Source organism: Tupaia chinensis, unplaced genomic scaffold (assembly GCF_000334495.1).
Source record: "Tupaia chinensis unplaced genomic scaffold, TupChi_1.0 Scaffold148108_1, whole genome shotgun sequence".
NCBI lineage: Eukaryota > Metazoa > Chordata > Mammalia > Scandentia > Tupaiidae > Tupaia > Tupaia belangeri.
Window position 1 is genome coordinate 227,664 of NW_006207959.1, and position 18,657 is coordinate 246,320.

The window sequence follows — 18,657 nt, forward strand, 5'->3', positions numbered from 1 at the left end:
GGTCAAATCCTGCAAGGGGGTGCCGGTGACCGAGGCGGAGTGCACGGCCATGGGGCTGCGCAGCGGCCACCTGCGGGACAGGTACGCGCCAGCGGGGGCGCAGAGCCAGCGCTAACCCGGCTGGGGATGCGCGGGGAGGGGGACAGAAAAGGTCTACGGGGTAGGCGAACGGGTCCTTCTTACAAGAAACGGGTGGCTTGGGCGCTGAAAAAGAGAAAAAGCGAAAAAGCCCCTCGAGGGCAGGCTACCCGGGCCCAGGCTCTGAGCTTCTGCGTCCTGACCGGTTTTCCGAGTCCCGCATATTTTTACCTCTCACTGGCTCTCTACTTGCCCTTCCGACGGAGGGCGGCCTCAGTCCCCAGGTGTCTATCAGCAAACTTTTTCATCTCCACCAGCGGAGGTGATGACCTGCAGGAGACTGGACTCCGTCGCTTTGTTTTTAGTGACCATTTCTGAGCTTTGGGGGAAAAGTTTGGAGAGGTAGAGTCCAACTCACAAAGAGCGCACCAAGGCGGAGCACGTAATAACGACAGCAGTTGACCCCCTTCCAGTTTAAGAAGCGCGATTGAACAGGTTCTGTCCCTAATTCTCCCGAGCACTTTTCTGTAGACAAATACATTGACTGAGGCTCCTGCGGAGCCACACACTGGGACTTTGTAAATAGTGACTTCCTTCACGTCCTGTCTGGGTAGCGAGCGCTGTGTGGATTCCCGGGATCAGTGAGGGTTGCAAAACCGCAGGGCTAGCGCCTCTCTGAGCCTGGCCTCAGGCAGCTCTTGGCCTTACTGTGAGGCCGCACTTAAAGTTCCCAGAGCAGCCCTGGGCTTCAGCGAACCACGTAGGACTGGTGGGAGCCTTTCACCACCAGCTCCCAAGACAGAGTGCAATCGACTACAAAATTGGAAGCGAGCTATGTCACTTTGTTTCAGGAAAGAAGCCAAGACTCCTAAATATCCCATAGTTTGTGCTGTGGACTCTGAAAGGTGGTAGAACTTATTGAATTTGTTTTTGTAGGGTCCAGAGGCAAAAGGCATTGTAATTTTCCTGTAAGATCGATTTTAAAAATTACTGAGGTCTGGAACCAGCGGGTGGCATGGTGGTTAAGGTGCTGGACACTCCCACATGGCCCACCACGGTTTGAATCTCAGACCTGGTGGCTTGCTTTCTCACTTTCCCTCTCTCTCTCTGTCTCTCTCTGTGTCTCTGTCTGGTCAAATTAAAATAAATAAATAAATAATTCTTTTTAAAAAATTACTGAGTTCATGTTATAACAGATGACAGCAGGAGCTGGCATTTCTGTGAGACACTATGGTAAATTTTTAATTTTTGTCATTACACCCTCCCAGAAGGTGCAATTAAGAGTAATGAACAAAGGCTTACAATTCTAGGTGACCACTGACTCAGTGGAGGTTGTGACAAGGGCCAGGGGTACAGAGAGGAAGGGACACTGGAAGCTGTCTGGGTGATCAGGGAGACTTCACAGAGTAACTAACAGCTTGAGCTGAAAAGTAGAAAATGATCATGAACTTCCCAGGCAAGTGAGTTTGGAGAAGAACTTTCTAGAGAGGGGGAGTAAATTGGGCAAAGACACTGGACTTGAGAACATGGTCTGCTGGTGGGAAGTCTAACATACTCAGAGGGATTTACCCAAAGAAACAGAAAGCAGAATTGAATGTGATGAATGTTCTTTGCGGCATTCTTAACAATAGCCAGAAGATGGAAAAAAAAAAAAAAACCAAACCCGAAGTATCCATTGATAAAAGAATGGATAAACAAAATGTGGTATATCCATGCAATGGAATGTTATTCATCCATAAAAAGGAATGAAGTACTATACATGCTACAGATGAACCCACCTTGCAAACATAGCACTAATCAAAATACGCCAGAAACAAAAGGAGCCAGAGTGCCCTGTTCCAAACATATGCAATATCTAGAATAGACAAATTCAAAGGGGCAGAAAGTGAATTAGAGATGACCAGGGCCTGGGGCTGCGGCTGTGAGAAAACAAGGGGTTATTGCTTAATGAGTACAGAGTTTCTGTTTGGGATGATGCCAAGGTTTTGAAACAAGGCAGTGGTGAGGGTGCCAAACATTGGGGATGGCCTTAGTGTCACTGAATCCTGTATTTCAAATAGTTAAAGTGGTTAAAATCCATTTTTAAAATCCCGTGTTATAACTTGGGTTGTTTCTGCCTGTTGGCCTTGTGACTTTTGCTACAATAGACATGGATGAACAAGTATCTGATTGATTTTCTATTTTTAATCTTTTAAAAATAAATCCATCCTTTTTCATTTAAGTTTTATTTATTTATTTAATGAGTGACAGAGACAGAGAGACAGTACTCCCAGCAGAGGTTTTTGTATAGGGCGTGTGCGCTCCCCAGAGAGACAGAGAGATCTTGGGCACGCATGCACACGTGTCCGGTGTGAATTTAAGCCACTGAGTCCAGAACTCAAACCGTGGTTGACTACATGGGAGTCCAGCGACATGGCCATTACGCTAACTGCTGGTCCCCCCAGCAGGATCTTAACACTAAGATCCCCTCAGTCTGAGCCAGCCCTGGATCATGGGCACACGTGGGCTTGATGTACACAGGGAACATAGAGAAGAACCTCCTTGCCAAGTGTGCGTTTTACCGCTGTACCATCAGTCCGACTCCTGTTTCCAATTCTTTAGAGTCTACACCTTTGAGTATGCCAGGTGTTTTATACTATGTACATTTACCACGATTTAAAAATATATACATAGGGGTAGCAGGTCGTGTAGAGTTAAGGTGCTGGGTCCCACATGGCCGACTATGAAGTTTGAGTTCTGGACCCAGTGGCTTGAAAATCATGCCAGGCATGTGTGCATGTATGGCCAAAATCCTAAGAGGAGAAAGGATTGCATTGTGGCCATCACCCCGAGGGGGTGATTTCTCACTTTCCCCCTCTCTCCTTATCTGTCTCTGGTGAGCACACACGCCGTATAGGAAAACTAGTGTGTGTGTGTGTGTGTGTGTGTGTGTGTATTTTTTCACTGAGGTGAAGGCATGGAGAGGTAAGACTGTTGGGGAAAGCAGACTAGATTATGAGAGGCCTGACATCCTTTGCTTAAGGGTTAGAGTTTTATCCCCAAAGCAGGAGTCATGGAGGGATCCTGAATGTGGGGGCTACAAGATCGGATTTGCATTTTAGAAAGATCAGGCTGACTTTATTACCAGGAAGAGTTACTAGAAAGAATACTCACATGCTGGTACCGCGGGTTTGGAGGAAGGCAGGGCTCTATCTCTGTGCCAGATGAAGAGCTGGTGAGAGGGTAGTTAGGGAAACAGCTCTCACTAACCATACTTTTCTAGTGTAGCTGAACAACTCAACCATGATGACTTTCTGGAAGTGCTGCAAGAAAGACCTTTAATGGGGACCAGCAGTTAGCGTAATGGCTCTGTCGATCGACTCCCATGTAGCCGACCACCGTTCACGTCCTGGCCCCGGTGGCTTAAAACTCACGATGGGTGTGTGTGCGTGCGTGCCCAAGATCCTGAGAGGAGACTGGAGGAGAAGGGATTGCAGTGTGGCCATCCCCCCTGGGTGGTGATTTCTCGCTTTCTATCTCTCTGTCTCTCTCTGTCTTTATGGTGAGCGCATGCACCCTGTAGCTAAAACCTCTCCAATAAATAAATAAATAAGTAAATAAATAAATAAATAAATAAATAAAACATTTTTTCTCATTACCAGAGAACATGTGTCCTCACAAGAGAGAGACAGAGAACTCTCCATGGGGCATGGTTACACTGCAATTCCCTTTCCTCCACTGCTCCACCCTGTCAGGATTTGGGGCATGCACATACTCCCTGTGTGGTTTTCAAGCCACCAGTGTCAGGATTCAAACTTCATTTGGCCAGGTGGGGTCCAGCTCCCAATGCACAGGGCTGAACCACTGTGCAAAAAGGAAAGCCCAAAACATAAGCATTGTTTAAAAGGTGGAGAGGGAGTGATATTGGCAAGGTGTAAGTGGCACTAAATGATGCTCAGCAGAGTTGCATGCTCTGTGAGCTGTACTAGAAATAGTCTTGCGAGGGGACCAGCAGGTGGCATGGTGGTTAAGGTGCTGGACACTCCCACATGGCCGACCATGGTTCGAGTCCTGGACCTGGTGGCTTCCTTTCTCCCTTTCCCTCTCTCTCTCTCTCTCTGTGTGTGTTTCTCTCTGGTCAAACTAAAATAAATGAATGAATAAATAAAATAAAATAAAATAAAAAAAGAAATAGTCTTGCGATTTCTGTCAACCAGAGCCTGTCGCCTACTGGGTGCCCATGGCTGTGCTTCCTTGTGCCCCTAAATCTGCCTCTGAAATAGTTTCCTGTCAATTCCTTGGGGCCCGTTTAATTACTGTGAGCAGGTTTTCTGGCCATTGAGATGAGAATATAATTAACATCTTTGATTTCTCTGCCGTCAAGGAGCTCAAAATGTTCTTCAGATTTTATGTGTCAGATGCTTGAGTGGTTATGAAGTGTTTGAAACAAGCTGAGATTCAGGTTTGCGTACTGCTGTGTTGATGTTTAGGACAGACAGACACACAAACCAGGCTTACAGGGAAGAAACTGAGGGTGCCTGTGTATCACCGAAGGCCTTAAAATACTGGGGCTGCTGGTCATGGTGGTCCACACCTGTCCTGTGTTTTGAAAATGGCAGGTTTTGGCTTGTGATCGACGCGAAGGGGACTATGGTTACTGCTCGACAGGAACCTCGCCTGGTCCTGATTTCGCTGACCTGTGACGGCGATTTCCTGATGCTCAGTGCGGCCTACACGAAGGACCTACTGCTGCCCATCAAGACGCCCACTACAAACCCAGTGCTCAAGTGCAGGTAAGGAAAGCGCAGCTCACTTATTCACACGATTTTTAAAGGCCATGTGTTTCTCTCTTCCTTGAGTGAGAAAGAGAGAGAGAGAAAGAGAGAGAGAGAGAGAAATAGGTGCTCCCCACAGGGTCCTCATGCCAAGATCCACTACCAAGTCACAGCCAGCCCTCGGCATATGGTCAGGGGGTTCTTTGGCCAGGAGCCCAGAACCTTCCCGCAGGATCAGCCTCCCATGCATGGTGTGAGGTAGTACTGCTGCATGGCTGTCTCCAATTTATGGAAGTTGGAGAAAGTATGATGGAGGGAATCTGGAGAAGCATTGTCAATAATGAACCAATGACTGCAAATGTGCCATATGTTGTACCACGTCTTTAGCATCAGGAGGATCTAAAAGTAGGAGAAATGGGAGCCTGTAGGTAGCATAGTGGTTAAGGCACTGGACTCCCACGTAGTCGACTGCAGTTTGAGTCCTGGACCTGGTGGCTTGAAACTAATGCTGGATATGTGTGCATACTTGCCCAAAATCCTGAGAGAAGACTGGAGGAGAGGGGATTGCATTGTGGCTATCCCCTCCCCACCACCAGGAATGATTTCTCACTTTCTGTGTCTCTGTGTCTCTGTGTCTCTCTGGTGAGTGCACATGCCCTATAGCAAAAATCTTTCAAAATAAATTAATAAAATAAAAAAAAGAAGAAACAAGGAAGCAGCTTCAGAAACTTGTGCAGGAGGAATGACATGAAAGTTCTAACTAGAAACGCATGGGAGCAAAAGCATATTGACTCATCAACAAGAGAAAAATATGATCAAGGAAGGGTCAAGGACAAAAAGGGCAGGGGAGTGCTGGGGACAGAGATTTGCAAGAGGTGAGATCAGGTCTAATTGTATGCGTGACCACAGGTCTTTCCTCACTTTGCTTGGAAAACTGGCTGCCTTGCACATGAGAGCCAGGAAAGGAGTTGCAAGTGGCTATGTCACCCAGGAAATTTAGTTGAAATGAAAGGAAGTTCTAAAATAGGAAAGAACAGCTGCAACCAGAAGAGTGATGTGGCCTGTAGCTGTCCTGTGCTTGGTGTCAGAGGGAGGGCAGAGATTCAGCCCAGGGGGTGTTCTGAACAGAAGCCCTTCCTCACCAACAGCAGGCCTGCAAGGAGGTGGGTATTCTAGGAAGACAAGCTGTGCCTGTTAGAAATCATCTTGGGTTGTTTTCTCATCCCACTATGGAAAAGTCGAACTGTGTTCCAATTAGACTCTTGTTAGGTGTCTGCATTTTGAACTAAAATGCAATGTGCATGCTAAATGAAGTTTGTAGGTTGGCATAGAAAATAGCACATCAGAAAAAAAAAAAAAGTAGTTTGTTGGGCCAGCAGGTGGCATGGTAGTTAAGGCGCTGGATCCCACACAGCTGATGGTTTGGTTCGAGTTCTGGACTCAGCAGCTTGAAAAACACACCAGGTACGTTTGCAGGCATGACCAAAAGTCGTGAGAGGAGAAGAAATTGCGGCATGGCCGTGCCCTGCTCCCTCCTCGGCAGGTGATTTATCACTTTCCCTTCTCTCTTTCTGTTTGGCAACTTCATATGCCTTAGAGCCCAAAACTAATTGTGTGTGTGTGTGTGTGTACACATATACAGCTTGCTGAAAAATGTCTTTTAAGACTCTGAAAAGTCCACAAACGACTCCTTCCACTAATGGCAGAGAATTAAGGCATTTATATGGATTGTTCAGGCAAACTTCAAATCATTTCTATATTATCTTGGTCAAAGGGTTTAATAGCATTTACTTTGTGTGTGTGTGTGTGTGTGTGTGTGTGTGTGTGTGTGTGTGTGTTAGACTTTCTAGCTAGAAACTGCCTATGCATTCTCTGGTCCTGGGATCTGTTTGTTCTGTGTTAAAAGAGGTGATTATCAAGTGTGGGTAAAAGTCAGACTGATATCCCTAAACTGAAGCGTTACTTCCACTCTGTGCCGCTATTGGTATTTAATGTTGTACCGAGGTGCCGCCTGCAGTTGCCTCGAAGCCCCACAATGGCCCTACACCTGGACAGACACTAGCGTATATGGTAGCCCGTATTCCCTCTGTACAACTGTGAAATTCCTGTAACTCAGACAGTCCTGCACACAACTGTGTATCAGGTAGGGAAGATTTCATAGCCTACAGAGTACTAGCAACTACATCCAAGTAGATTATTATTGTTATCTATAACATTTTAGATTTCATAGACCATTTTCACATACTTTACTGTACCTAGTTTTATCATGATGCTGACAAAATATAGCTGGGCAAAGTGTAGCCGTTGAAATAAAGATTTCTGGTTGTTATCTGGCTGAGTGATCCAGATTTTGCAGGAATCGTAAACTGACTTTACACTGATACATTAGTTTTCTTCTAGAGAACTCAGTACTTTTTTTCTTTTTTGAGAGGTTTTCACTATAGGGCACGTGCGCTCGCCAAACAGACAGAGAGAGACATAGAGACAGAAAGCGAGAAATCACCCCCCCAGGGGGGATGGTCACGCCGCAATCCTTTCTCCTCCATTCTCCTCTCGGGATCTTGGGCACGTACACACACGCGCCCGGCGTGAGTTCTAAGCCAGCGGGTCCAGCATGCGAACCGCAGTCGACTACGTGGAAGTCTAGCGACATAGCCATTATGCCAACTGCTGGTTCCTGTCTTCTAGAGAACTCAGTACATTTTCAAACGTATTATCTCTTTTTATCTTTCCCTGCATTCCTTCTAGGTAGGGAGACACTGCTATGTAGCACTTGATTTTAAAAATGGGAAAGTCGGGGCCAGCAGGTAGCATGGTGGTTAGGGTGCCGGACTAGCACATGACTGTGGTTAGAGTCCTAGACCTAGATGCTTGCTTTCTCACTTCCCCTCTTTCTAACTCTCTCTGGTAAAAATAAATAAATAAGGGACCAGCAGTTAGCGTAATGGCTATGTCACTGGACTCCCACATAGTTGACCGTGGTTTGTGTCCCAGACCTGGTGGCTTAAAACCCACGCCGGGTGCGTGTGCGTGCATGCCCAAGATCCCGATAGGAGAATGGAGGAGAAGGGATTGCAGCGTGACCATCCCCCCTGGGGGGGGTGATTTCTTGCTTTCTGTCTCTCTGTCTCTCTCTGTCTGTCTGGTGAGCACACGTGCCCTATAGCAAACAAACAAACAAACAAAAACCTCTAATAAAAACAAATAAATAAATAAATAAAAATGAAAAACAAAGTAAATAAGTCTTTTTTAAAAATAGGGAAAACAAGGCTTAAAAGGAGGCTTTCACATTCATAGGGGCTTATGTGGTGGTTCAGAGGCAGAGCCAGGGCTACAGTGGCATCTTCTGTTAAAGAATGACAGCGGCGTCAGATTGGTGCAGTGTTTCTGAGTCGTCTCAGACGTCTGCGGTGTGCTGATCTGCCTCCCCTCCTCAGCCCTTTGCTCATGCCACCCTTACAGAGTACGCGGGCTGGAGATCATGGGCAGGGACTGTGGTGAGGCCGCCGCCCAATGGATAACCAGCTTCCTGAACACGCAGCCCTACCGCCTGGTACACTTCGAGCCTCACATGCCCCCGAGAAATTCTCACCAAATAATGGAAGTGTTCGGGCCCACGGACCAGGTGAGAGGCACAGCTTCTTCCACAGGAGAATGGCAGTCAGCCCAGCCCACCAGGTGAGGGGGCATCTCTGAGGAGCCCAGTTCCATCATTTTCCAAGGCAGCACCCAGGAAGTTCGGATCATAAGCAGTAGGCGAAAATCAAGCCTTTTCCTTGGAAGCATTACTTGTATTTCTCAGGTTAGGGCAGGCTTGCATTTTGCTGGTGGGCCTCTGCTTTCCTTCTTATACAAGCTCTGGAGCCAACGGGTTTCAAATCTATTCTGTGTTACTTTGATTTTCACTCCTACACTTGCACACAGTCTGAACTTTTTAGTTTGTTTGTAATTATGAGTCAGATTACAGTTGTGCAAGTTGGTGTGGGTATGGAAATCCACAGACTTAAAATGATCAGAGTGGTCCTTAAAGGAATATGACTGGGGGGCCTGCGGGTGGCATGGTGGTTAAGGCGCTGGACACTTCCAATGACTGACCATGGTTCAAGTCCTGGACCTGGTGGCTTGCTTCCTCACTCTCTCTTTGTCTCTCTCTGGTCAAATTAAAATAAATAAAACTAAATAAGTAATTCTTTTTTTTTTTAAAAAAAAGGAATATGACTGTAGGGATTCATCATGAGAATAGAGTTGGTGGCACACCACTTTTACCATTAATAATAATAATAATAATAATAAAAACTGTGGTCAACAAAAGTACCTAACATTCATTTGTAGGTTGCCTAAAAAATAAGTATTTGGGACCAGCAGATGGCATAATGGTTATGTTGCTGGACTCCCACTTAGTTGACCATGGGCTGAGTCCTGGACCCAGCAGCTTCAAACTCACGCTAGGCTTGTGTGCATGCATGCCCAAAGTCTTGAGAGGAGAATGGAGAAGAAGGGATTGCAGTGTGGCCATACCTCCTGGGGGTTAATTTCTTGCTTTCTGTCTCTCTTTGTCTCTCCAGTGAGCACACATGCACTATAGCAAAACTCTCTCTAAAAAAAACAAAAACAAAAACAAGCAAATAAACAAAATGTATTCATGGAATTAGTGAACATTATAATCAAACATAATGAGGTCATCAAACCAAACCATTTTATTCAATATTTGAGAAATTGGAGGTTTAGAAGGTGAAGCGATGGCCCCAAGGGAATGAACCCAGTGTAGGTCTCGGATTCCAACACTGAGTTCTCCTCACTCCACCCTGCAGGTCCTGCTATCTGCTAGGTTAGTTAAGGCTCAGAATTGCTAACTTTTCTATAAAATGAACTAGAGAAATAGAAAGATCATGTGTATGCACGTGTGTGCATGTGTGTGTGTGGGTGTGTAGTGGGGTGTGGGTTCCACGAACTAGACACACGACTTCTGAGAGGCTTGTGTGCCTCGTACTATAACACTTTCTCTTTCCTTCTCAGGTTGCTTATGCAGACACCAGCCCATTCTTGGTTCTTTCTGAGGCATCGTTGGCGGATCTCAACTCCAGGCTGGAGAAGAAAGTTAAAGCAAATAACTTCCGGCCCAATATTTTAATTTCAGGATGTGGTGTCTATGCAGAGGTAAGGCTATGCCTTCTTTGCTTCTTTTCTTGGCGATAACATTTTTTAAAAGTATGAATATGTCTTTAATATGGATTAGATGATCCTGGAGTCCATTATTAATTGACTCTGCACTACACACCACAATTCAGTGTTTCGCTGTAACGAGCACCCGGTAAGTGCAGACTTCTGTGTGGAGGATACAAACACGGATGAGGCAGCGATGCTGTCATCCAGGAGGGAGTTCAGAGTCTGAGGCCTCTCGGGTCTCCACACTGTGATCCCTCCCCAACTCCAGCCAGCCCCAGACCATGGCACTCACACACCTGATGTGTTCAGGGAGGTCTCTGGGTGCAAACCCCAAACCGTCCTATGTTGGTCACCCTCAAAGGGCACTGCATTAGCTGCTGCGCCACCCTCCAGCCCCTTGAACTAGATTCACTTAGCACAGAACACATGATCGGCGTGAGCCACAGGGCGAAGAGAATCAGTGTTTGGTTGCCTTTGGCCATCTCGCTGATACTCATCTTGTACCGGGTGTGCCAGGAAAGCCATGTCTCCTGAGCTTCGCCTTCTCAGGAAAAGAGAAATGAGAGGGGAGGAGTTTTCTCTCACGCTTGGTTTGTGCTTTATATCGTTTCCTTGATTCCTCACAGCAGCCCAGCGAAGTATGAGTTATTCCCACTTCACAGGTGAGAAGGGAGAGACTGGGGAGGTGAGATGCTTTGTCCAAGGCTAGACCGAGAAGGGTCGGAGTTTGCTTTAGAACCCAGAGCGTACCACAAGGTCAGAGGGACCCCGAAAATTCTAGGGATCATGTATGAGTCTGGACACCTGGATTCTAATCCACCTGCTCCTATAAGGGGCTGTTCAGCCCAGGGCAGGTCACTGAACTTCTTGAGTCCTCTGCTTCTTGAAGACAGAAAATGTGGCTAATTTCTTGTGAAAATCCAGACCAACAACGATTTGTGGAAAAGCCCTACAACATGAAGTACCACAGCGAGGGGGGAATCATTTCATTCCTGTCAATGGTGTGGAGGGGCTCGACTCACATCATAGTGAAGACATGTCCTTCATGTGGGACGTAGATATAGAAGGGCAGATGTCAGATGAGTCGAACTTCAGATCTAGATCTCTTTGGATTGAACTGTATTCTAGACAAGGTCCTCTCCCTCCTCTCTCCCTCTAGGTGCTTCCTAATTGGGCACAGTCTGTATTTTAAGTGGGTGTTATAATCCAGTGTTGTGGCTGAGCTGGCCTTGTTTCTAATAATTCACTCATCACATAGTGGGTGGAGCCTCTGTGTTCCTACATGTGAATAGACATGGACTGGAATACAAGGACTGAAGAAGCACCGTTGCTTCCCCTTAGGGGCACAAAGTCCAGGATGACCAGACAGTGGACAAACAGTGACAGCCCAGGGAGATGAGGCCAGGAGGGTGCTGAGCATTCCTTCACAGGAAAACTCATTTCTCTCTGTACTTTTTAAATATGTTTTTATGACCACAGTGCCCCCTGGTGGATAGATGCTTACAGGACCGCTGTGGCTGCTTTAATCTGCTGGGTGCAGATTTCTGGACAGTTGAGAAATCGCAGTGAAGAGACTCATTTTATGATTTATAAATGAAACGAAATAACCCTGTGAAACATATATTAATAATAGGACATGGGCCAGCCCATAGCGCAGTCGTTAAGGTTGCTAGGTCCCACACGACTAACTGCGCGGTCGGAGTCCTGGATGGGTGGAAAATATTGAAAAGCACACCTGGAGCATGTGTGTGCATGTGTGCCCAAAATCCCCAAAGGAGGGAGAGACTAAGAGAAGAGGTTACTGCATGGCCCTTCCCAGGCTTTCTTGCCTTTTCTCTCTCTCTCTCAGTCTTTCTTTCTAATGAGCACATGTGCCCTCTGGCCAAAAAGTAAAAATAGTACACACTAGCAGAATTAACAAGCACAACTTGGAACTCCTCTCTTGGCTCATGACCAACAAAAGGCAAAGGGGAGGGCAGGTTCGTCTCAGCCGGCAGGCCTTTGTTTCCAGCCCTCAGGTGACCTGCAGTTCTCCCTGAGGGTGACCACGAACCATGGCTTTGTCTCCTCTGTGCCCTCTCTTCTAGCTACTGGCCCCTCTGTCTGGAGTTCCTCCTCCTTCTTTGGTGTCTTTCAAAATCTCTGCCACTTCCCATTCAGTTCCCACTGTACAGTTCCATAAACCGTCCCCGCTTAGGCCAACCTGGAGATTTATTCCTCTAAACTCCTGGAATGATTAATGATTATCATCTACACACACACACACACACACACACACACACACACACACACACACAGGAGAATTTTAAACTTTTTGTATATGCATGCCGTTTCTCCCCTACTGGATTTGAGAGGTTCAGGCCACTGATTTGGTTTGTTCTAGAAAGCAGGCACAGTGGGAGGGGACACCTCTGTGGACTGCTGTTTAAGTGCCCCGAGAAAGAGCAAAAAGGAATAAGGCTGGTTGTGGCCTGGTTGATAAGGAAGCCGGATCCACATGGCCAACTGTGCCGTTTGAATCCTGGCCCTAAAGGCTTGTAAAACATGCTGGGTGTGTGAATCCTGACAGGATGGAGCAATGGAGGAGAAAGGGTTGTGGTGTGACCACACCCCTTTGGGGAGTGCTTTCTCTCCCTCACTCTCACTCTGTCTCTCTCCAGTGAGCACATGTGCCCGCTGACAATTTAAGAACAAAAGGAAAAGACTGCTATTGGTTTTGCTCTTGATTTATTCATGTCTGGCTAAGAGAGCGAGAAGATACACATACACAATGGTTTAAAGATCTCGAGCCAGGAGCCGCGGAGCTGTGGAGCTGCGGGTCTTGGTGAGACGTGGCCCTGTTCATCTTAGACCCTTCCAGTGGTCTTTGGAAGTGGATCACTCGGCCAAGCGGCAGGAAGAACAAAGGAATCAGAAAAGAGATGCTGGCTCCTTGCTGCACTGCTCTGAGCGGCTTCTACTTCCATTCGTTTGGTCCCAGAGAAACTGAATTTATAATCGTCACCAGGTTTAGCTGAAACGTTTTAGTGCAACAAGTTTGATTAGAAGAGAAGCAAGTCACAAGTCACAAAGAAAGAAAGATGAGTAAGAGCAAAGACGATGCACCTTGTGAACTGGAGAGCCAGTTTATGTCAACCTGAAGGACAGAATGGCAATTGAGTTACTCCCTGATGGGTGTCATGGAATCGTCAGAGTTGAGTGGGTCCCTTTGGCCTCAAAGTTGGTAGATCTGCCTTGTGTTATGGAAAGCTTAAAGACCATTGATGAGAAAACCTCTTAGAAGACAGCTGCTCTCTGTCAGATGTGTGAGGCCACAATTGTCGGTGATCTCTGTCCTCCTGTAGAGGAGCTGGCTGTTTCTGCTGACCCCAAAGCAAGCAAGAAGAAGGACAAGGACAAAGAGAAAAAGTTTATCTGGAACCATGGAATGTACTCTGCCTCTAAAAAATGTCAGAAAGAGAAGGTTCTGGAAGACAACCAAAAAAAAGTAAATTGAATTTCCAGATGTGGAAAAAGAAGTGAAATGGATGGTAGGTACAGATGTGGAGGCAGTACTCATTGGGAAATCATTGCTGACGATGAAACAAAAGAAACAGAAAATGGAGGCCTTGATATCTGTTCTCCTCTAATTCTGATCACAGGCAGGGCCATGACTCCCTACAACATGACGAGCTTCGAGAGATACTCGATGACCTCAGTAGCAGCAGGGAAGACGAAGATGAGACACAGCATCCAGATGAAGAAGAGATAAACATCCTTGACACTGGGGCCGATCTGGAGAGACAGCTAGAGGGGAAGCTAAAGGAATCAATGAACGGCACCAAGAAAATGGAAGAAACAGCCAGCTGGTTATGGGAATTCAGAAACAGACCGACAACATGAAAGGCCAACTCCAAGAGACCCAACATTGGGCAAAACAACAGGAGGATCTCATCATGAAAGGGGAAACCTGGCTCTTAAGAATAGACTCCAGGCTGTGTTAGCAGAACTCAAACCAAAGGAAGACCAAGAACAGGAGCAGCTCAGCTCTTTGCAAGAAGAGCTAGAAGCACTCCTAGAGAAGTAAGACCTTCGATACTTGAATATTTCAGTCCTCAGAGTGGTCAGCAAACCTTGGCTTCATCAGTTGGACTGGATGTTAAGACCCTCCAGTAGGGACCAGCAGTTGGTGTAATGGCTATGTTGCTGGACTCTCATGTAGTCAACTGCAGTTCGAGTCTCGGACCCAGTGGCTTAAACTCATGCCGGACGAGTGTGCATGCGTGTCCAAGATCCTGAGAAGAGAATGGAGGGCAAAGGATTGCAGTGTGGCCATCCCCCCTGGAGGGGTGGGGTTATTTCTCACTTTCTGTCTCTGTCGGCGAACGCAAAGCCGCCCAAAGCAAAAACCTCTAAAAAAAAAAAAAAAAAAAGGGCCTGTTCACTTTAATGCTGAAAGTTCTGTTGAATTATCTTACTTGTTTTTCAGAACACTTTGCTAGGTATTCATCCTAAGAGAAACAAGGATTGTATAGCCAGCAAATGATTGTAAGAAAGTTGTAGGATTAGTGGAATGAACAGTTCAACCTTAATAATTAGAGCATCACTTTGCTATTTTTCTCCACTTGCCAGAAGCTTCTGTGCTGCTCTGGGTTGTCATCTGAGATGAACAAGAACTTAGTCTAAAAGTACTGAGGTTGGTTAGCATATGTTTTTCCATGTAGTAGTGTTTTTCCACCTGTCCAAAGAATTTCCTACATGTAGAGATGAAAATAATTTCATAAAGTTGTTTCTAATACAGTAAATAAAAGCAATTAATTTTCAAAAAAATAAAAAAAAGATCTTACACCACATAACTTTATGGGTGTACTAAGGAATCTGATACAGGGGTCTTCAAAAGGTTTGTGGCAAGTGTGTGTTATGAAAAAACTATACATTAATTTCAGTCTTTTTTTGTACCCATATGAACTCATACATTTATTTTTCTTTGCTAGAGGGTGCTTGCATTCACCGGAGAGACAGAGAGGCAGGGAGAGAGAAAGGGAAAGTGAGAAAGCATCCCCCATGGTGAATGGTCATGTTGCAATGCCTTCTCCTCCCTTCCTCTATCATGTTGGAATTTGGGACACACATGCACATGCACCTGGCATGTTTTTCAAGCTACCAGGACTGGAGTTCAAACCATAAAGTCAGCCATGTGGGATCCAGCCACCTTAACCACCACGCCACACTTTAATTTCATTTTGTCCATGAAATTTTAGAAGTTCTTCCACAGGGAACCAGCAGTTAGCGTAATGGCTATGTCGCTGGACTCCCACGTAGTCGACTGCGGTTCGCATCCCGGACCCGGTGGCTTAAAACTCACGCTGGGCGCGTGTGCGTGCGTGCCCAAGATCCCGAGAGGAGAATGGAGGAGAAGGAATTGTGGCGTGACCATCCCCCCTGGGGGTGATTTCTCCCTTTCTGTCTCTCTGTCTCTGTCTGTCGGGCAAGCGCACGCGAAAACCTCTCCAAAAAAAAAAAAAAAAAGTTCTTCCACAAAACCTAAAGTAATGAGTAATTCCCCCTCTTTATAGTCCCTCTTCCTTTGCCTACCCTCTTACGCACCCATAGGAGTCAAGTGAGTTCAGTCAGGGAGGCTTTCTGAAGGAGGTGTTTCCATGACCGTTTTAACAAGTGAGGGCAGAGAGAACATTTCATTTCAGGTGAACGCACTGGCATATCGAAGGCAGAGGGCGAGAGCACACAAAAGTCTGGGATAGGGAACCAGCAGTTAGCGTAATGGCTATGTCGCTGGACTCCCACGTAGTCGACCGCGGTTCGTGTCCCGGACCCGGTGGCTTAAAACTCACGCTGGGCGCGTGTGCGTGCGTGCCCAAGATCCTGAGAGGGGAATGGAGGAGAAGGGATTGCGGCGTGACCATCCCCCTTGGGGGGTGATTTCTCGCTTTCTGTCTCTATGTCTCTCTCTCTCTGTCTGTCTGGCGAGCGCACGTGCCCTACAGTGAAAATCTCTCAAAAAAAAAAAAAAAACAACAAAAAAGTCTGGGATAAAAGTCTGCCATCTTTGATGTACATGACATCGTCAGGTGTTGACTCATGGGAAATCCCTACTCAAGTGTCAGGGCAAAGGCCCAGAGTGCCCACAGGGGTTCTGCTTTGTCCCCTAGGATTCTTGGGATGAGATTCTTATTGGTGACGTGGAACTGAAGAGGGTGGTGGCTTGTTCCAGGTAAGGTTCTTTCCTGTCCCTGCAGGGGGAGGCTAGAAGGGGGGATGGAGTCACTCTGCTTTGTCCCCAAGTGATGCTCAGCATGTGTGTTCTAAACAGGTGCATTCTAACCACGGTGGACCCCGACACCGGGATCATGAGCAGGAAGGAGCCGCTGGAAACGCTGAAGAGGTAGGATGGGGTCTCACCCTTGGGCGTAGGTGCTGGGGATGGAGCGATGCTTATTGCTTAACACTGAGGAGGCAGTAAAATTACCACTCGGTCTTGGAGCTAAGGGGAGTCCTAATGACTAGGGCATTTGGGAAATGTTTCTGGATGCTTTGGTCACCAGAATGTTTGCTTGCACAAATGATTTTATTTTCATTTATAGAATTCATGATTCAAACACTTTCTTTCTTCTTCCTCTTTTTTTTTTTTTGAGAGCTTTTGCTGTAGGGTGCATGTGCTCACCAGAGATACAGAGAGGAAGTGAGAAATCCCCCCCCCAGCAGGGATGGCCACACCACAATCCCTTCTCCTCCATTCTCTTCTTGCAATTTTGGGCATGCATGCACATGCACCTGGCATGTTTCAAGCTGCCACGTCTAGGACTTGAACCATGGTTGGACATGTGTGAATCCAGTGCCTTAACTACTACACCACCTGCTGGTACCCATGATTCAAATCAACTATTTTTTTTTAAAAAATTGCTTTGATGTTTTGGCAAATCTTACAATAGACTGAGTGTGAGATGATACAAAAAAGAATTTGGTGTTAGAATGGTATTGCGGCTTGATAAGAAATGCCAACATATTATAGAGAAGCTTGTTGAATTGTCTATGAGGAGTGAAGTGACATGACTTCTAGTATCAGCTACATGTTATTTTAATGCATGAATACATGAGAAAATGTGTCAAAAATCTCAATAAATAGAATCTGGGTGATAATTATGGGGGAGGGATTCATGCACTATTCTTCCTGCCTTTTTTCTTTCTTTCTTTTTTTTTTTTTTGAGAGAGTTTTGCTATAGGGCATGCATGGTCCCTGGAGAGATACAGACAGAGAGACAGAAAGTGAGAAATCACCTCTCAGAGGGAATGGCCGTGCCACAACCCCTTCTCCGTTCTCCTCTTGGGATTTTGGGCATGCATGCACACACACGCCCTGATGTGAATTTCAAGCTTCCAGATCTGGGACTTGAACTGTGGAGGACCATGTGGGAGTCCAGTGATATAACCATTACAACCTCTGCTTATTTTATTTTACTTTTTAAAAATGTAAAATTGCATGAGTAGATTAAAGGCTAAAAGGATCTAAATAAAATTTTTAATGGAGTTCCCTTCTGATAACAGAATTATAGAAAAAATTATTCTTACATGTAGTTGCTAAACTTTCTAGAAATAACTGCCATTGCATTTGCTAAAATAACAGTAAGGAGACCAGCAGTTAGCGTAATGGCTATGTCACAGGGCTCCCATGTAGTCGATCATGGTTAGAGTCCCAGACCCAGTGGCTTTAAACTCATGCCGGGTGCGTGTGCGTGTGTGCCCAAGATCCTGAGAGAAGAATGGTGGAGAAGGGAATGCAGCATGGCCATCCCCTCAGGATTGATTTCTCATTTTCTATCTCTCTGTCACTCTCTGTGTTTTTGGCCAGCACACACGCCCTATAGCAAAAAAAAAAAAAAAAAAATCCTCTCCAAATAAATAAATAAATAAATAAATAACAGTAACAATAACAATTCAGAATCTACCCATTTTAGTGCTTTTATGGCCAAATCTGGGACCCAGGAAGTTACTGAGACTCTAAAATGAACCAGTGATGATTGTCTTAACTGGTCCCTTTGGCTTTGAGTGCAGGTCCCAGGTAGGGCACCAGGTCTCATCCCTGCATCCCTTTAGACCCTTGGTATTGGTCCTGACCTGGTCTGTAGGTGTCACTGGTAGAGGAGAGGGTGGGAGAAGGCCGGTCTACTTTAAGCAAAACCCTGGAGGATTTGGGAGAAGGCATGCAGTTGAGTTGGGGGCCATCTCGCTTCAAGATCATCAAGACTAAGCACATTAGGAGAGGTTACATTTGGGGTTATGTGTGTCTCCCCTTTTTTCCACCTCTCACTAAGCGCTTGGCTTGGCTTTTCTTTTCTCTTTCTTTCTTTCTTTCTTTCTTTCTTTCTTTCTTTCTTTCTTTCTTTCTTTCTTTCTTTCTTTCCTTTTCTCTGTAAGCAGGAATCACTCCCTGAAATTCTACTGTCCTCGAAGCTGTAATCTAGCGCCCTCTGTTGGTGAATGGCAGCTGTGGGCTGGGATGCCTTTGTTCCAGCCAGCATGTTACCCCCCAGTACCAGGCTCTGGGCAGCCCTCTCTGGCTAGCACCTCTGCTCTGTGGAGATATGTCCCTGTGTGAGGGCCACTGGCAGAGAGAGCTATCAGAAATGAAGTGTAACAAAGCGTGTTAAGGGAGTTAAAAAGA

The 18,657-nt window shown here is 46.1% G+C and overlaps 1 protein-coding gene and 1 pseudogene across 1 annotated transcript in view; both read left to right on the top strand.

Moving 5' to 3' along the window:
* The first annotated feature begins 6 nt into the window (after positions 1-6).
* LOC102496579 (mitochondrial amidoxime-reducing component 1) overlaps positions 7-18,657 on the top strand; it is a 53,606-nt gene continuing 34,955 nt past the window's right edge. The window contains exons 1-6 of the mRNA XM_027768965.1: positions 7-81; positions 4,677-4,850; positions 8,295-8,457; positions 9,849-9,989; positions 16,148-16,209; positions 16,309-16,380. Of these exons, the coding sequence (XP_027624766.1) occupies positions 50-81; positions 4,677-4,850; positions 8,295-8,457; positions 9,849-9,989; positions 16,148-16,209; positions 16,309-16,380 (644 nt within the window). The 5' untranslated portion in view covers positions 7-49. The remainder of the gene's footprint in view (positions 82-4,676; positions 4,851-8,294; positions 8,458-9,848; positions 9,990-16,147; positions 16,210-16,308; positions 16,381-18,657) is intronic.
* LOC102494926 (transcription initiation factor TFIID subunit 7-like) lies at positions 10,639-14,184 on the top strand (annotated as a pseudogene).